This window comes from Symphodus melops (genome assembly GCF_947650265.1).
Source record: "Symphodus melops genome assembly, chromosome: 9".
Taxonomy (NCBI): domain Eukaryota; kingdom Metazoa; phylum Chordata; class Actinopteri; order Labriformes; family Labridae; genus Symphodus; species Symphodus melops.
This window is the reverse complement of record NC_136699.1, coordinates 2,098,880-2,117,668: the sequence shown is the minus strand read 5'-3', so window position 1 is coordinate 2,117,668 and position 18,789 is coordinate 2,098,880. Positions and strand designations below refer to the sequence as shown.

Below are 18,789 nucleotides of genomic sequence, written 5' to 3'. Positions count from 1 at the left end.
TAAACTCAGAATAAATAATATTAATCTGATGGAAGAAAACTTCTCCTGGATCATTTTGTGCGTTACATCGTAGGAGGAAGGGAGATTCTGTCTCAGCTTGTCGCTGGTGGCAGAGTGAACACAGCCGGGCTTCTTATCAGTTCTGCCTGTTTGCATAGTCAACGGCTTCCTTATATTTGCATCTCTCACTTTGATAAGTCTCTCTCTCTCTCTCTCTCTCTCTCTCTCTCTCTCTCTGTGCTCAGCTGATTAACCGTCAGAGGAGCATCTATTAAGAGTTCATGAACGCCCCATTAGTCTAGTCAGATGTGCAGTTCTCTAAAGTTTTACAGTCACAGATTTCCCTTAACATCACCTAATTAATCTCAGCCACATAATTAATTTGCCTCCTCGCCCCACATGCAGTCTGAGCGCTAAACCGGGTCCTACAACCACGATTAATGGCCTCGCCCTCCTCCCGGCGCCTCTCTCTCTCCTTTCACCTCAGCTGTGAGACGATATGCATGTGGAACTTTTTTGGACAAACTTGGAGCTAGCCTGACCCCCCTCCCCACTCCCCCTCCCCCTCCCCACTCCTTACCCCAGCCAAGACTGGTTGTTTCTGAAGGGCCTCGTTTCCCCTTCAAATCACAGAAGGCCGATCTCGGAGGGGTTTTTTTCAAAGGATGATGTGATCTGATGGAGCGCAGCCTGTTCTGCAGTCACCAGGGCTGCAGCTCGCTTTAATTGGAATAGATTGTTTGTCCACTCAATGTGTGAAGCCCAGCAGAAATAACACATGCACCCCCCCCCCCCCTTTTTGTTTCCATTTAAACAAGAATAAGAAGCATGCACACACACATACACCCTCACTCTGAAACACACACACACACACACACACACCCTCACTCTGAAACACACACTCTGTCTAACACACACACAGGCGTGGTCCCTGTTGGAGCATCATAATTAAACTTCCTATAAACGATAATGAAAATTTTTTTTTCCGTCCCCGTCGTCGTCCTCTTTCCCTCCGTCGTTGAATCAAACAGTTCAGCTAACCGGCTGCTTCGTGAGCTGAAAGCTGCTGTGTGAACTGGTGACATCCGTGCTGAATCCGGCGTGGACGTGAGAGAGACGCCGCTCGCCCCTGTTGGAGGTTATTGTTCTATTAGATCGACTTTGAAACGACGGTTCGTCCCACGACACCTCACTCGCCAGCTCTCACTGCAGACCTTTTAGCTCCCTGAATAAATCCTCCTAAACGAGTTTGTCATGACTTCTTTCTGTACGGGTGACATCATCTTTAAGGCAAACGGACTGACCCCCCCCCCCCCCCTCCCCCTCCCCCAAAGGGCTCGGGGCGCTGCGTTTGTTCGGTATTGACAGGAACTCCTAACCTGCGATAACGCTGCATCTTGATGACACGGGTCACCTTGAAAAGCAGATAAATCTAAAGGATCCTCTGCAGCTCTTATCTGCAGCTTGAATCATGACGACGGTCTCTCTTTATATTCAGTTTGAACTGGATGAAGTGAGAACACATGAAGCTTGAACAAGACGTCTCTTAACGAAACAGTCGCCAGTTCTGCTTCATTTCAACAGCAGGCTGGGATCTGTTCTTGATCCTGTTATTAAGAACTTCTTTTTTTTTTTTGGCCTTTTAAATAATTCTTGGTTTCTGCATTTCGATCCTGCTATTAGTTTGTTTTCCCAAACATGACAATCAGGCTCTTTAAAACAAAGATTTACAAGGAATTTCGTTCAGTGTATTGGTGCAAAAAAAAAAAAAAAAAGTTAACAAAGGAAATAAAGTGTGAAGCATTTGGAGACTTTCACATCTCGTCTGCACAAACAGAAAGCTGTTTTGGACGTCGATGAAAACACTGAAGTCAGTCAGCTAAATTAAGATGGGCAGTCTGGCGTTTGCGCGAGTCATCGCTCTCCCTCGCTGCTCATTGAATCTGTGTTTTCATATTGCTGCTCGACGTCAGATCAAAAATGTGTTTTTACCTCTGAGTGAACTCCACTGTCGACCCTCTCGGAGTCGATGGAACGTAAACATGCATCATGAGCTTGTGCAGCTAGGGCCTGTGCCGACCCGTGTGATGTATGCATGTGTTCCCGTCATTCCTTCATTCCAGCCGGGGTTCTACATGCGCTGCTGCTGAGCCAGCCAATCATCGCTGGGTTCTGTTATCACTCATTTCCTGGCACGGGCTCCGCTGGCAGACGCAGTAAGCCTTCCACGGCCAGCGATAACTCCCACAGCGAACAGACACCGCTGCATGGGTGAAGCATGACTGGGCCCACAGATATCCCTCACACCTCCTGTGAGTGTGTGTGTGTGTGTGTGTGTGTGTGTGTGAGCCCGGGAATGTTCTGGATGAAACGTTGGTTTGACTCTACAGGACGCTGGCAAACGTGGATTTTGATGCTAATCAGCAGCAGAGCTTGTTTGGATGCTTTCGAGTCGTGTTACTCGGCTTGTACAACAACGTCTCTCTTTCCCAGAATTAAAAACAACAAATGTTCTCCGTGTTAGCGATGCACATGTTTCAAATCAGAACGAAACAATGATCCAGATCCCTCAAGTCTCACATGACCAGAGTTTTAGTGCGTGTGATTAAAACCAGTAGAGCTGCTTCGTATTGAAACCATGTGTTGGCTCGGCTGCTCAACAAACTCCTGTTCTGGATAAAGTAAAAAAAAAAAAAAAAAAAAAAGTCCTTCGTAAATTTAACAGAAATACAGATGAATGCATTCAGAGAAAAGTCGTTCCAGAGACTCTAAAATGATTTGACATGTGGAACATTTTTAATCCGTCGCTTCGTTCTCATCATCCGCACAGACCGGCTTATTTTCTGCACTTTGTTGTTCATTCTCAAGAATTTCACAAATGTTCCTCGTATTCCCAAAATGTCAACCAGAGAAAATAGCAAACAGGTGGTGAGTGTGCCTGAGACCGAATTACATTCAATCAGCGTGCACAGGGAGCGCCCCCCCCCCTCCCCCTCCCCCCGCCCGCCTTCTGCAAATAAAGAGAAGAAAATCAATCGGCTGTTTCATGATGGACCAAATCTCCTCACCCGGGAGTCTGGAGAATCCAATGACCCAGGTGGCCGGTGTCTTGCTCCTCACCTGGAGAATGATAATGTAATCCTTTCACTAATTGAAACACAGCCATTGGAAGTCACTTCCCATCTCGCGTTGCACGCTTTACTTCCTCCTGAGGTGTCACAGGCATAAGGTTCACTTTTCCCGTGTTTTGTTTTTCTGCTCAGAGAAAACTTTTTTTTTTTTTTTACTGTTAAAGTTTAAACCAGAAACAAACCTGATTGGACGGTTATATTCTGTCACGTCTTCACGTCTGTCACCTTCCTCTCCCAACAGACAAGAAAGACATCATCTCTGCTGGGAGTCAAAGATTTTTTTCTTTGCAACATTCAGAATCTTAAATGAATATTTTATCTGCTGACCCTCAGAGTCACCGAACATAAAGATGGCAGCATGAATACAAAACATCTGTCAGAGCGGGACAGCACATCCAGCATTTTATTTCTTGAATTCGCTGTGGAGTCGGAGGGAGAATTCACCTCGGCTTTCAATCTGGCAGATCAAACGCACCTATCGAGAACCCAGAGGAGGCTCACTCAGAATCTCTCCTCACACATCCGTCACAAATGTTTCCAGGTGCTGCACGGCCACTCTCTCTCTCTCTCTCTCTCCCCCGACAAGAACGTGTTTGAACCCCAGAGAGAGGAGTGTAACATGGCTCTGTTTGCCGTACGTCAATGAAAGTCCATCCTCAGCGCTCGCTCCCAAGACACCATGTGCACAATATTCATTTTGCAAAAAAAAAAAAAAAAAGTCACGAGTCATCTAGTCACACTCGTTCTTAAGGTAACAACGACCTGCGCTATGTTAGGGGTGTTTTATTTTGGCGGTCACTCGGCAGAATTTGATGTTCAAATTGAAAGCAAAAAGAAAGAGGTGAACCGACCGCCGACTTCGCTCCATAAGTTCTTTTTGTGCGATTATAAGTTAATTTGGTTGATTTAAGTGAAGTGTTGCTCATGCTAACGTTAGCTGCTTGGTTGATTGTCGTCTAAGCAGAAAGGACAGTTGTTGCAGGAAACCAGGAGGGAGCGATATGTGAGAGCGGAGCCGTAACGAGCAGCTGACGCCTCGTCCTCTAATAAAACACACGCTTCAAACAGACGGCGAGTTTCAGACGCCATATTTCCCACGCATGCACACAGAAGAATCCCTGAACCGCCGCACAGCCCGCTTAATCATGAAGCTAAATAACAAACGTACATGTGACCCTCTTATTTATCTAACGGGCAGAAAGCCACTGCCAGGACACGTGGTTAATAATCACGCTCCCCTCCAGACATCAGACGCCATGCATGAGGTTTTCACTTGAAATAAAGTCTTTCCTCTTGTTTGGTTCTGATCCATCTGCAGACACTCCGCCCGTCTCTGCCATAACGAGTCCCTTCAGACGCAGCGCCGTGAGTACTTTTCTTCTTCGTGGTTTTTTGCAAAGGTCACAGTAGCGTTCTGAACATGAACATTAGTGAAGACTTTCATTAAAAACATGTAATAAATGCTCCTTCATTGATCCTCTGAAGATCATGAATCTGTTTTTGTGCGAGCATCATTACCGTGATCCAGTCAGCAGGATTCAGCTCAACTCTCCGGCCTGCATTTTGAAGGTTCTCATAGTTCAGCTCAGAGTCAATGAGGCTGTTTAGCATATTACCGTGGCAACGTCTTTTTTTTTTTTTTTTTTTTTTTTTTTTAATCATTATGCCAGCGTTCAGACTTTCCTTTTAATGGGAGTTTCATTCTGAGCGAGACGTTTGGTATGGAAATGTGACTCCTCCCTGCTCGGACTCTCTGCACAAAGGATCCGAAACTCAAAAACAACAACAAGACTCAGATTCACACACACACACACACACACACACACACACACACAGAGATATCCTGAGAGGCCTCTGACATGTCTGAAAGTGTTAAAAACGAAATATGTTGGATTGAGTCACAAACTGTTTATCTCTATATAAGGAGAATAAACAGCAGAGCGGTTCCCCTCTCGTCTCCGGAGGTCGAAGTAAAACCAGCACTGATGCACGTTGAGGAAAAATGACCGCCACGGTGTGTTTACATTCTGTGAGAGGAGGATGCGAGGGGGCCGCGCTGCGTCTCCATGTGCTCTGATTTATGTCTTTATTTTGAAAAGCAGATGACGAGCGGTGGAGCTGCGGTGCTGCTGAGGTGTGATAGCGGGCGTGTGGGGGCTCTCGGGGAGTCGCATTAGCCGCTGTCTGGCGTCTGAAGGGAAGTGGGAGAGCGGCTTAATGTCTGTCGACTTCTATTTCCCTCTTAATTTCACACACTGTTGAGTCAGCCTATTGACTGACTGCTCATGGTGATGCTGGCGCTCCACCAACGCTGCAGAGGAGGCGGTGCATTTAACTCCCCCTCGCTGCTCCATTTCACCACGTAGGACCGCCATTTATTTAATAAGCCAACACTGAGGGCCCGTCCTCAGCCATGCACGCCTGCGTGTGTGTAACACAGGGGCGTGCGTGTACGATGCACTTATCAGGTTGTAGCTGCCGGCGTCCCCGATGGGCCGTGTGCGATGCTGCATGTTTGTGTGATGGGTTCAGGGAGCGCTCACTCAGAGGCTCTTTGCACCTCGGTGTCCCGCGTGAGAGCTCAGCCAGCATCAGGCCCGCTTCGAGTTTCAACGTTGGAGATATCAGACGGGAAGTTAGAGGAGAGAAATGTGTGTGTTGTTACAACACAGCACGGGAGAGACAGAAAGGAAACTTTATTTTGACCTGGTAAAAAAAAAAGCCTGAGACTCTAAAGATGATAATAAAATATTCTACTGAATCCACCCTCAGCCCCTTTGCTGCATGTTCCCCCACTCTCCCAGCGCAACCGAGACAGGAAGTCAGACGAGGAAGCATCCGGTCAATTTCCTTTTTTTTCCTTTTTTTTTTTATTGAATTTTGTTGTAGGTACATAAAAGGAAAAAAAACACAGTAAAAGAAATAAATAAAAACAAAACAAGAACAAAAAGAACGCTTCTGCAGAAGAAATAAATACTTCCACACATATTCCTGTCAGACAGTGACAACCTCCCAGACATCAGTAAGGCAAAAAGTACAGCGGAGACCAGATCCTCCAAAATGTTCCAGAGGAAGAAGAGCTGAGATCTGTGACAGTGGGAACACGAGGGGTCGACTCATCCGGTCAATTTAAAAACAGACAGACGACTGATTGGAGTTTTTCATCACTTTATCAACATGACGACAAAACAGGCAAATCCTCCTCAGAGAGACAAAGATGGAGATAGATAGATAGATAGATAGATAGATAGATAGATAGATAGATAGATAGATAGATAGATAGATAGATAGATAGATAGATAGATACTTTATTGATCCCAAGGGAAATTCAATAAAGTATCTATCTATGTTCCTCCTGATTTTGTAGTTCTTCTCTGGTCTTGTAGTTCTTTTGAGATCACGGCTGCTCTCCCGCTGAAAGATTAGTCGACGTAGGAAATTGTAGCTTTCATTATAAAAAGAGGCGTTTCTGCAGGTTTCAGATTCCTGTTAATGCAGACTTCAAGCCTCATCAAGCCAAACGCTCTCTTTTCCTAACAGTGACGTTTCACTTCCTGTAATGCTTCGAATCTTCATTCTCTCAAATCGGCAAGCTAATCCTGTCCTGAATCACAGGAGCGTCGCTTCAGCTGTTTTGGGTTCAGGTGATTCAATCAAACCCAAGAGGCGGTGAATCAGCTCCGCCTGCAGGGGAATCTTCCACTCGCAGTCACAGGAACCAATCAGGTTACTTCTAATCTGGCTGCTGTCACCTCGCTCCACGAGCCGAGGCCCTTATCGGAGGAGACAGAGCCCGGGTCATTTTGTAAATAACGTTATGTTGGTAATGTAACCAAGATAAGCTTTCTGATCTTCTCTGGATTAAACCCCAGTAAACAGAAATGAGGTTCAGGAACATGTTCAGATGCTGTGAGATATTAGCACTAAGGAGGTGTTTGTGCATTTTATGATGCATGTTGGAGATACTGTGACATCCTGTGTGAACATCTGTGATCAGCGTGTCGTTTAAACACCAGGCCTGAAGACTTGCAGATTATTCTCCACAGAAAAAAAAAGAAGTCTCACATGTTTCGAGGTCCGGTTCCCTTTTTTTAACGTGTTTGTCCTCCTCGCCCTTCTTCTCTACAAAATCCTTCCCCCCACGTTGTTACAGGTTCTGTGGGGAAAGCTTCAAGCTAGCAGCTTCTGAAACGAGAGAGAGAGAGAGAGAGAGAGAGAGAGAGAGAGAGAGAGAGCCACGTCTGGCCCTGTGTGATTTGTTATTCAGCCGACTGTATCTCTGGAGAAATGGATTTACTGGCGTGCCCTCTGCAGAGGAGTGAAGGTCGTCTCCTACCGTGGAGATACCATTTGCAGCACGGTGCGATTGTTATTACGCTGCTTTGAGAGAAGCGAGCAGACAAACATTCATACCCATTTTGAATTGAGGCGACGAAGTGAGATGAGAAGAGGGGCGGACGGATTAGGAGGGCAAAATCCTCTCCTGTGGTTTCCTTTCTTTTGTCTCGAGTCTCTGACACTTGCTGCTGTTTGCAGGAGGAAGATTTCAACTTCTGTCAAACTGCACGCATTCCTGTCTGCTCGCATCGCCCGAGGGAAACGTTCACCTTTCACCCCTGAGAGTGTGTGAGGTCTTTCAGCCAAGATCGGAAGACGTGGTTTGTGCGACGCCAGCTGTGCTTTCACCTCTCCTCGATGTACAGAACGCAGCGACTGAGAGATGTGTGTACCTGCTTTCACGGAGCGATTCGACGCAGACTTTTCCTTTTTACATGTTCAGTCAAGCAGCATTCTGCGGTGTTGAAAAATGAAGCCCATGCCAAAGAGTACACACCTGCGTAACTCATCAACATTTCAACGTCTTCATGCATCCATGACGTCCTGGAAACTCAGGAGGTCTTGATCCAGGACAGATGGAAGATGCACATATTTTCTATCCCACAGACACACTGAAGACCTCTTCCCTCTCGCTGGTCACATGGCTGATCAAGCGGGAGGAGAGCATGCACACAGCGAGTCCTGCACAAGCTGAACAGCTGGCTTAAAGAGGGACACTAAACACTTGAATGTTTATCTTTACATGTAAATTATACATCAGCTAAACTGCACCTTAAAGTTTGCACCTCGTCTCAGACTCTGCTGTTCCTGCAACATAAACCCTCCTGAGCAGCTGGAGGTCTCATGTTAATATAACTACATGTGCAAGTGTCTCTTTGTCTCTTCTCTGCTGAAGTTTGAAACCTCTGGGGGTCGCTGGCTCAGAGCTGCGTCCTGATCGATCGTGTTGTTTGCAGCCTTCGAGGCGTGTGACTCCCCTCGGTGAAGGGACAGTCGTACTGTTGCGGCACGTGACAGAAACAGCTTCATTAATCAAGCTGGACGGCTTCTGATCCTTTGACCCGAAAGATGTCGAGCTGCAGACTCCTGAGGCGTCTTCGTGTATTCTCCTGATGCTGCTCGTTGTTTCTTATAATGCTTATAGACCCCCCCCCCCCCCCCCCCCCCCGGGGATCTTTACACGAAGGTTCATACGTGACAAAGTTTGACTTTGAAGCATGGTTTCCTACTTCCTGTGACTTTCTGCGTATACCCACAAAACAATCTGACCGAATACACCCGAGAGCAAGAAGAGACGCAGTTACAGAAGCAGGAAGGAGCGTGCAGCTTCACCACATGTTACCGAAGGAAACCATGACTCAGCTGAATTAGAAAACAGCGTCTCTTAAATCACTGAATGCATCGATGCAGGGAAAAGGCTGCAGCTCTACAAGACGATTATCAAATCTGAACTGATTTTTAAAACGTGGAGAGCTCAAACGTGAAGACACGTAACATCGTAGTCCTCCGAGCACACATGCGAGACGAGTCCGACCACGAGACCACACAGCCGCTGTTTGTAACCATTCCGCGTCACGTGATCAAAGCGAACAGCAGAAAAATGAAGTCGATCAAAAAGTGAGCTCTCCTTTGTTTGCACAGTGAGAACCTGTGAGCGTGAACATACAGCAGACAATGACGAGAGCCTTTACATTAGCTGCATGCACATGGGTTTATCACTTTGTCTGATTTATGGTGATACTGAATCCCAGCTAGCATCAGGGGTTAGCATGCCCGCCTCCCAGTCTGCAGAGGATCTTTGATGGTTCTTGCTCTCAGACCGGGTCAACACAGCGCTCTTTATCTTCCTCTCTCTTCCCTGTGATGCCTTTAAACCACCTGAACCTCCTAATGAGCGGGCCATCACACACGTTGACGTCCATGGATTATATGAACAGAGTGTCCGACTCTTCAGACGATCAGGATGAAATGGGCTCCTCCTGTCTGGACTTAATGTGGATGGATCGTGTCCGGGTCGGGGGGGGGGGTGCAGAAGCACATTTACTGGAGGTTACGGCCGGGGCGAGGACCTGAACTGCAGCAGTGAGACTGGGAGACTGATGTCCACTCTCCCCACAGATTATTACACATGAGCGGACCAGAAGGTGAGGACCATGAGTCAGGGGTCTCGAGGTTGCAGTAATTAGACTCGACCATGCTGCTCATCTGTTATCCCTGCTCCCACTGTTGCTCATTTGGAGGAGCGGGAGCGTCTGTGTGTATGTGCATACCTGTATTTATTTAACGACCTATCGCTCTGAAAAGAGTCCACAGAGTTCGGCTCTTTTAATTTGTAAATGTCATTGCGACTTCTCTCGTGTCTCTCAAGTTGTTTTCTTCCTGGAAGGCAAAAACTGATAAATATATATTTATTATTGAGACATTTTCAGCCGATACAAAAATGCATAGACCACCAGAGGAAACGTTGTTGTCACAGTTGGTGTAGATGGAAGGAAACATGTAAACAAACAAGCTTCAGCGCTTTAATAGCCGAGAAGTCTTTTTAAAGCGTGCGCTCTTGCAGGTCCGAGTCCTGCATCTCCGACCTGATGGCAGACGGGTCCTGGGCTGTGGTGTTTAACCTGTTACTAAAGTGTTTATTAGCAGCTGGGTCAAAAGTGCTGACTCATGATCTCACCGTCAGAGGTAGACAGACTTAATCACAAACTTTCTACCCTTCGCACGTCTGTCTCAGAGTGGAGAGTTTGGTTTTTACTCCTTCTCAAAAAGAGCAGGATGTAACTCTGCCCCCTAGTGTTTAAAATGAGTACTGCAGTCTAAACTCTAATCATCACAGAGAGCTGTCTCCGCCCCCCTCCTCTCTAGACTGGATGCTCACACAGGTCGCCATGTGGTGGACACTGAAGCTTCAGTGTTTAGCCAGTTCATCTCCAATATTGATCGGCACATAATTTAGAATAATTCGATAATTGTTGTTCCTCTTTATTAGTGCGTTATGACGCCTGTTTATTCTTGATCATCACTATTTCTGTTTCCTGTCTTCCATCTCCTCGCTTGTGAATTTTGTGATGATAACTTTAAGACACCCTCGGGTCTGCACCAGCGTCCCTCTCCCCCCGCCCCCCGTTTCCTGACAACAAAACTGCAGAAGCGTTTTTTTTTTTTTCACTTTTCTTTGAATCTGAATGAAGGAAAGTTTACAGCGTTTGCTTGTTCGACTCAAACGGAGAAGACGTGTTGATGCTATCAGCGTCTTTCACCACAGGCAGGTGGCGAACAGATTACAGACGCACGGCTGTTTGCCACGCTCGCCACATTAATAGGAAATGAACGCAGGAGGTTGTGAGCAGGTTCCGTGTTCGAGCAGAGACGCAGGTTTCACACAGCACGATCAGGAAATTAGACCGACGTGTGTTCTCGTGAGCTCGGGGTGTGTCGGGTTTTTATTTTCTACTTTAGATTTTAAATTCTAAGAAAAAGAAACCTTTGCTGTCTGTGACAAACAAATCTTTCTCTGACGACTCTGAACAGAATATTTACGATCTTTTAAACACGCGGTAAAAAGGCCAAAGAGTTGACCGTCGTCATGACGACCGGGGAAGAGAACACGTTTACAGACGTGACGCTTTTGTCACAAACAGCAGCTGCTCTGTTGCAGCTCACGCTTCCTCATGCGGCGCTCCTTTTGAGAGTAACGTCCGGTTACCGCGGCAACAGTAAACATGTTCGTGTCTGCGATGTCGACTCGATGTCACGATCGCCCTCCTCGACACGACGCGCCCCCGTTAACAGCTGTAAAGCGAAGCCTTGACCTGCGCTCAGCACAGCAGGCCACAGGATCGCTTTAGCGCCGGGCACATTTAAACGATGAACGGGTTCGAGAGCGGCGTGCGGCGCCCTCAGTGTCCTACCTGAAGGGGCCTGTACAGATAATAACTCTGGTTCTGATCCGGTAAACACCAGCCTGCATTCTTCTGCTCAGCCGATGATTTAAATGTTTCCTGGTCGAGTGAAGCACATCTCCCAGTCAGCTAACAACCAGCATGCTAGCTCGCAGCTCATTAGCCGCGGCTCCTCTCACACACACACACACACACACACACACACACACACACACACACACACAGACTGCTCGCCACAGCAGGCGGACTGACTGGGATAAATAAGGAATAATAAAGGAGTCGTTCCGGCTGCGAGTTGACCTGAATATGGGCCTCGTTTGGGATCTGCTACCACGATAATGAACGGAGTGAGAGCGCAGTAATGCTCGGGGAGGAGGACGCTCCTCAGCGGTCGAGTTCTTGTTTCAGCTCGACTTCGGCGTGCTGCGGCGTCGACAGACGATGAACATGTTAGTTGATGTAAAGCTTAAACAACATTCAGGGAGGACACAGAGGTGGATGTGAGAGTCTCAGCAGTTTACATGAAGAGTGACCATGTGGGGGGGGGGGGGCCACATCAGGCACTTTCTGAGAACCTTGTTCTGCCTTTAAAGCTTCGTTATTGTGAGCGATAACGAAGCTACTTTATGAATAAATACTGTCGAGAAGAAACAGAGAGGTTGTTTTAGTTTCTGGAAAATCTGAGCGCTGTCTCACAAAGCCGAAACCCTCGGAGTGACTTCAGAGCGCCGTGACGGCAGGAGGCGGCTGAGCTGATCGTTCTTTACTTTGAAGTAAAACAACACAGAGACAAAAGCTCTGCAGCCGCTCTGATCACACTGTGTTCTATCACAGAACATCTGTTCTACATGAGTCTGGTTCTCCTCCAGGGGTCTGTCTGTTCTACACGAGTCTGGTTCTGCTCCAGGGTTCTGTCTGTTCTACATGAGTCTGGTTCTCCTCCAGGGTTCTGTCTGTTCTACATGAGTCTGGTTCTCCTCCAGGGTTCTGTCTGTTCTACATGAGTCTGGTTCTCCTCCAGGGTTCTGTCTGTTCTACATGAGTCTGGTTCTCCTCCAGGGTTCTGTCTGTTCTACATGAGTCTGGTTCTCCTCCAGGGTTCTGTCTGTTCATCATGAGTCTGGTTCTCCTCCAGGATTCTGTCTGTTCTACACAAGTCTGGTTCTGCTCCAGGGTTCTGTCTGTTCTTATGAGTCTGGTTCTGCTCCGGGGTTCTGTCTGTTCATCATGAGTCTGGTTCTCCTCCAGGGTTCTGTCTGTTCATCATGAGTCTGGTTCTCCTCGAGGGTTCTGTCTGTTCTACATAAGTCTGGTTCTGATCCAGGGTTCTGTCTGTTCTACATAAGTCTGGTTCTGATCCAGGGTTCTGTCTGTTCTACATAAGTCTGGTTCTGATCCAGGGTTCTGTCTGATCTGTTCATGAGTTCAGCGAGCGATGTCGCTGCAGGATCCGATCAGGTGACTCTTCCATCCAGGATCATATTTCACATCCAAGACGTTCGTTTTCTAGTCAACTTCGGCTGTGAGCCACCGCCGCTCGCCGCTCGCCGCCCATCCATCATCTCCTGACCTTCAGCGGCGTGCCCTGACGGCAGCCTGGGGCGCGGGGGAGAGTGACTAATGTCGTCTCAGCCGCCACCTCCCCGCACCAAAGGCCCCTGATATCCGTCCAGTATTATCCGACCCCGGCGTCTACAGATTACTATCTCTCCTCGCAGCTTTAATTATTCACGCCGCTGAATCACACTCTCACCGGAGAGACAGGCCGCCCCGCCTCCTCTCTCGCCCCTCTCTCTCCCCCTGATCTTATCGCTCCGGCTGTGTGACACTATCTCATCCTCCTCTTCTATACAGTAGATCAGAACGGACTCAGAGAGGAGCGTGTGAGCGATGTACCGTCTGTCTTTGGCGCTGTGATTATCACAGCAACGAGAGAGAACGTGACGATCTCTAAGAGAGGGAATCAAGGAGACGTTAACGACTCCTGCAACATGCTGGGATTGAAATTTGGGTCAAATAAAAAACAAACACATGCACTGTTTTTTTTTGTTTGTTTGATTCGGTGACATTTAGTCGTTTCAGAGAAACATTTACCTCTGCAGCTGCTCACACACGATAATCAGAGTTCTTGATGTGGTTTCATCTTCGTGGTCAGAGGCCTCCTTCCTTCCTTCCTGTGGAGCTGACATGAAAACATGCGACTCTAAATCCACCGAAGGCTCTTCTTCTCTTCACGCCATCTTTTTCATGATCTCTTGTGTCCCTGATTTTCTCGACCTCACCCATGCACCCCCCCCCCTCCCCCCCTTTCCACCAGGCTTGGGTTGTGGATCTGATTACCTTGTGACAGGTTCAGGGCAGAGGAGGGGAGGATGGATCTTTTTTTTTTGGGCAGCTCTGAGGATGTTCGGGGGGGGGGGCACAGGATGAGCTGCCAGATTGACAGGCCACTGGGGCCGTCGCCTGGGGGGGGCCCAAGGTGTAGAGGTGTTCGGGGAGTTGGCGTTTTGCGGCTCCAAAGATAAGCATCAGTGAGAATATGAGAGGCTAGATGATAATCTAGCACAGGAAGTCAGGCTATACCGTTGCAGAAGAAACCACAGGAGAGGAGCTGACCTTGTGCGCCTGTGCTCGGCTGCAGCGCTCTTTGTGGGACGCCAGGCCTCGAAGCGGCTGCAGACAGGAAGGTCGCCTCACAGAGAGCTGTGCTCGTTAAAGGGTGAAGTTACCTTAAAGGGCAGCATGTGAGCCGTACTTTTATGTTTTGGATTAGAGTTTGAACTCAGAGGTGTGTTTCAATAATTATCATGGATTATATGGGAGAGTCATGCGAAAGTTTGGTCACAGATAAAAAGCATGAATGCAAAAAAAAAAAAAAAAGCTGTGACTGTTGAGTGGTGAAATTCAGTGAAAGACGATGTAGTAAAAAATCTGATTTCTTCAGAAGTTAGAGGAAGTCGATCCTCCCGCGAAGTTAAATATCAGTGGGAAAGGTTAAACCTGACACAGTCGCAAATTAAAATCTGAGTCCAGCTTCTTGTTTGGGATCAAAATGAAAACTGGAAGAGGAGAAAAATGTCACCGTGCTTCCTTCTGAAATGTCACTCAGCTCCCGTGTCTTATTAACGCTGATATCTTTGCACGGCACGCCGCTTCACTGATGCTCGAGAGAGAGGGAGAGAGTTCACGTTTAAACGACCATCAGTCACAATCACAGGAGGGGGGGAAACTCTGCAGCCTGAAGTTAGAGCTGCAGATGACTTTTACTAACAGCAGCGAGGACCTCAGGTAATAGGCCAGTTATTCTCACCACACAGGAAGCCTCGTCTTCTTCCTGCAGCTGGCTGCGTCGCCACGAGTCACACTCGATGCAGCTCAGGTGTTTCAGCACGTCTCTGCGAGGGCGAGAGAAATCGCAGGCTCTATTTCTGTAACCAAAAAGAGGCACACGCCGCCGGACACCCGCTGCTGCTGCTGCAGGTGTGCTTGTTGTTCATGTCTTTTTGAAAAGAAAAGGTAAGCAGCAGCTGAATTCCTGCTTCTGTGTTCTGTGCAACGTTTTAAAAATAGATTGAAATGACAAGCAGGGTAATGTGAAGAGAAGACGAGCTTTGAACTGCAGGAGGAGAGAAAACGGCTTTGATTCAAATTCAAAAACAGGCCTGATGTTTTGTTGTAACCCGACGTGTGAAGAGGACGGACTGCGTCTCTCTCTCTCTCTCTCTCTCTCTCTCTACACGCTGTACACGAGGTTAGGCTTCATGTTTAAAAGCTGATCGTCGCTCTGTGTGAACTCTGAACTCGCTCCATCGACGTGATGTGAAGGTAAGCAGCGTCAGGAGTGCAACATTTATAATCTCCTGTTTTTAGTTTTTGACACAAACGTGGTGAGGAAACAGCCGCGCCCCTCGCTCGCTCGCCCCTCGCTCAGCTTGAAAGTTCCCCAGGATCGTTGAGACTTATTAAAGTCTTCAGGGGTGTCTAAAGTACGGCTCGGGGGCCATTTGCGGTCCTTGAGGCAAATTTTTTGCAGCCCCCGACCACAACTGAAGAAGAAGAAGATTTTAGTGAGGGCTGAGAGATTTTCTGAAAATAGAAAAACATTTTTAATGTTATGTATTTTTTTTCTCTCTTTGTTTTTAACAGCTTTGACTTGAAAATGAACCTTTGCATAATTTTTTTTGCAAACAAGCAGATTGTTGTATAACCTTTAATAACCTGAGCTAAGTACAGAAAGCTTTTACAAAGAAATTAACCACATTACAGAAAACAGGAAAAAAATCTAAATATTTTATTTCCTTTTATTAAAGGATTTCTTTTGTGAACCTTTTGATTCTGATTGACAAAGCCTTACTATTTATTCAAAGAATTAGAACACAATATGTTCTCACTGTAATCAGTTATTGTGTGTTTTTACGTTATTTTTGCAGAGGTCAAAATACAAAAAATTCCTTTCAACATTATTTAAAAAAACAAAACCTGTGACGAGAGATTCTAACAAGACAAAACATTTTTTTTACTGGTTTAAAGCATAAAAAAAAGTACGAATATTCATATTTATCAAGACAACAAATCAAATGAACATATGTCTTGTTCTGTGTTAAAATCTATCTCAGTTACTGCGTGAACACAGAAGATGTCTGTATACTAACACTGACTGGTGTTTCATGTCTGACAGTCCTCATACAAACACTATCAGACTCTCTCTCTCGCTCTCCGTTGGTACTTTCTGGTTTCTGCAGCAAAGCCGGGTCACAAATCCTTAAGTAGGCAGCTGCTTTGAGTTGCAACAAATCCTCCGCGCCTCATTTCCATGGGTGCAGGAGTTTATTTTCCAGACGAGCTGCTCGACCTCAGATGTGAGCGCAGTGCATCTAATCTCCGTCCTTTTTCATACGTCTCATCCAACACCACTTCCCGGGGCCGAGTAAGCTTCTGCAAAGAAGACAGACGGCCCCGCCGAGTGCTGCTGGACGACGCAGAATCCAATCCTGGGTTTGATTCTCCCTTCTGGGACCATCACTCGGTAGCCTGTAATTTCTCCTGGCGTTTTTACAATCCCTCACAAATGTCCCCACTTCTATTTTGGTAGGTTTCCTTCCTGCTTCCTGTTTTTGTTCCTTCTCTCCCAAAGAGGGTTTCACACATAACAATCTGTCAATCAAGACCTGCACGACGACCCCCTTGACCCCGTGCCCCTTTCTTTCCTTCTCTTTCATGACGTACAAAACTCAAATGTAACACTCATGAATATTGTCCTGCAACCTCGTTATAAACATCAATCGATCAATCATTATTTGTAAAGCGCCAATTACGTCGAGACGTTTTACAAAAGAGCACGTGGGGTAATATGCAGGAACGATTCCTCACGTTCCTGGTGTGCACGCTCCCTCGCCGCTGAGGTGGAGGTCAGAGCAGGCCGTGCATGACGGAGGACGGGCGGCGGTTGCGGGGGACGACACAGTGCGATGGTGGAGGCGGTGCGTCGGGCATGTAACATGTAAAAATAAATGATATGAGGTGGTATCGTGAAGCGTGAACAGCACAGAGGCTCCAAACATCCCATGTGTATCACGTGTGTTCATGAACGCATCCTTCGTGTTGTGAGGAGAGAAAATGTCCAAGGACAAAACGGTGTGTGAAGGTCACGTTGTCCTCGGCAGGACTCCAAACTAACCAAGTTTCTCTTTTGTGTCTCGCTCCCTCGTTAGCTGCAGAGAGAGACGGAGAACCGGCATGACTCTGCTGGGATAATAGTGAGTTATGGCACCCGTGTCTGCTGCTTTTCCCCTCGACGGTTCCACATGAACGTTCCCGGGGGGAAACTTTGGGAGTCTGCAGCGCTGTGTGTAATTACCTTTTTAGCAGCGAGAGGAGGAAAGGGAGTTATTCTGCTCTGTCATTGTTAGTGCAGAGAAAGAAAAACACAGAGTGCTCTGGGACTGTGTCCTACTTCACTTTGTTTATGTTGCCTTAATATTTGTTTTGTTCTTTATGAAAAAAAATATTTACATGGACCATCTGTCAACATCTCCTAATGTTGTAATGATTCTAATGTGCTCATTAAGGCCCTGCTCAGAACAGGCTGTTTCTGTGTCTGTCGCTTTAAATATGTAAATGAGCTGTGTCTGACCACGCCCCCTCTCTGGAAGGGCTCGGGTGTACTCGCTGCTTTCTGGCTCCATGTCCTATTGTTTACGGTGAGAAGGCAGACTCAGAGGGCAGAACAAACACCCACCTGGGGGAGGGGCTACTGCCCTTTGTGATGTCATGAAGGGAACATCTCCAAACGGCCTGTTTGAGCACACATTTTCTGAAAAAGTGGAGCAGGTAGAAGACGGAGAGGATGGACTTTTCTCATCATTGGGGGGTTTGGAGACGAGGGACATTTATATTAGTGTTAGGGAAACATGGAGACGTGTGACCTTTAAGATCTGATACGTGTGGGTGGGTTTGTATCTCTGCACAGCTTTGACACTTAAAAGGAAGTCAGTCAACAAGTCGTGTGTCACCTCACAAAGCTTCCTGTGCTTCTCCCTGTTATCGGTTCTGTGTAAAAAGGCGTTTTCGCTGATCTAAGACTCACTCTCTGTCGACACTGTCAAACATGTTCAGCAGGAAAGCAGCCGGAGAGACAGAAGAGGAAACCAGCGATGCGCTAACGCCGTCGGCGTGATGGAACCCGAGTACGACGTGGTGGACGACCAGAAGAAAGCGCTAAACGTGCACATATTTCCTGCACGGCCCATACCCGAGGCAGAGTACGCAGGTAGAGAAGAAAATGCTCGACTGCTACAATTCAAGTTCAATGAAGACACTGAAGTCTCGTCTGCGTTTATTTTCTTTTTCTTTTGAGTTCATTTTGTTTTTATGATCTCAGGTTTTGTGTTTCTTTGACGCAGGCGTCGAGTCTCAGCTTGTTGACAGCAGAGCTCAGTGAACAACAGTTAACCACAAACCTGCTGTTTGGTGGCTCATTGTCAGTGTGAGTCATTCTGCCCGTCTGGAGGAGTCACTCTGACCTTTGATTTTGCGTCAACGCTGGTCCTGAGGCTTTTAGCACCGGCAGCGCTCGATTTTAATACTAAATCAGTTCTGCGTTTGCAGCGTCCTGCTAAAACACTCTCGGCGTCAGTTGTTTTTTCTTCTTCTCCGTCGACCAATCAGAAACGAGAAAGAAGCAACAATGGATCGTCTGCCAGTTCGAGGCCTCGAGCTGCTGCGGATGTCAGGACACGACTCCTTCACATGTTCTTCATGTTGTCTTTGTACTACGGGAGCCTGGAGTGGGCAAACACTTTTATTTTGGCCTCCAGGGGCCACCATAGATTCTAGACGATAACTGTTATTATCAAAAGACATAAAAACATAATTTTACAAAGTCAGTATTTATTTCAGTTATCTTTAAAAATGGAGCA

At 47.0% G+C, this 18,789-nt stretch overlaps 1 protein-coding gene across 1 annotated transcript in view; it reads left to right on the top strand.

The window, feature by feature from the left end:
* Positions 1 to 11,055: 11,055 nt before the first annotated feature.
* Positions 11,056 to 18,789, top strand: part of clnk (cytokine dependent hematopoietic cell linker) — a gene marked incomplete at its 5' end in the record, with an annotated part of 13,027 nt that continues 5,293 nt past the window's right edge. The window contains 3 exons of the mRNA XM_079352459.1: positions 11,056 to 11,185; positions 14,712 to 14,851; positions 17,990 to 18,140. Coding sequence (XP_079208585.1) covers positions 11,056 to 11,185; positions 14,712 to 14,851; positions 17,990 to 18,140 — 421 coding nt within the window. The remainder of the gene's footprint in view (positions 11,186 to 14,711; positions 14,852 to 17,989; positions 18,141 to 18,789) is intronic.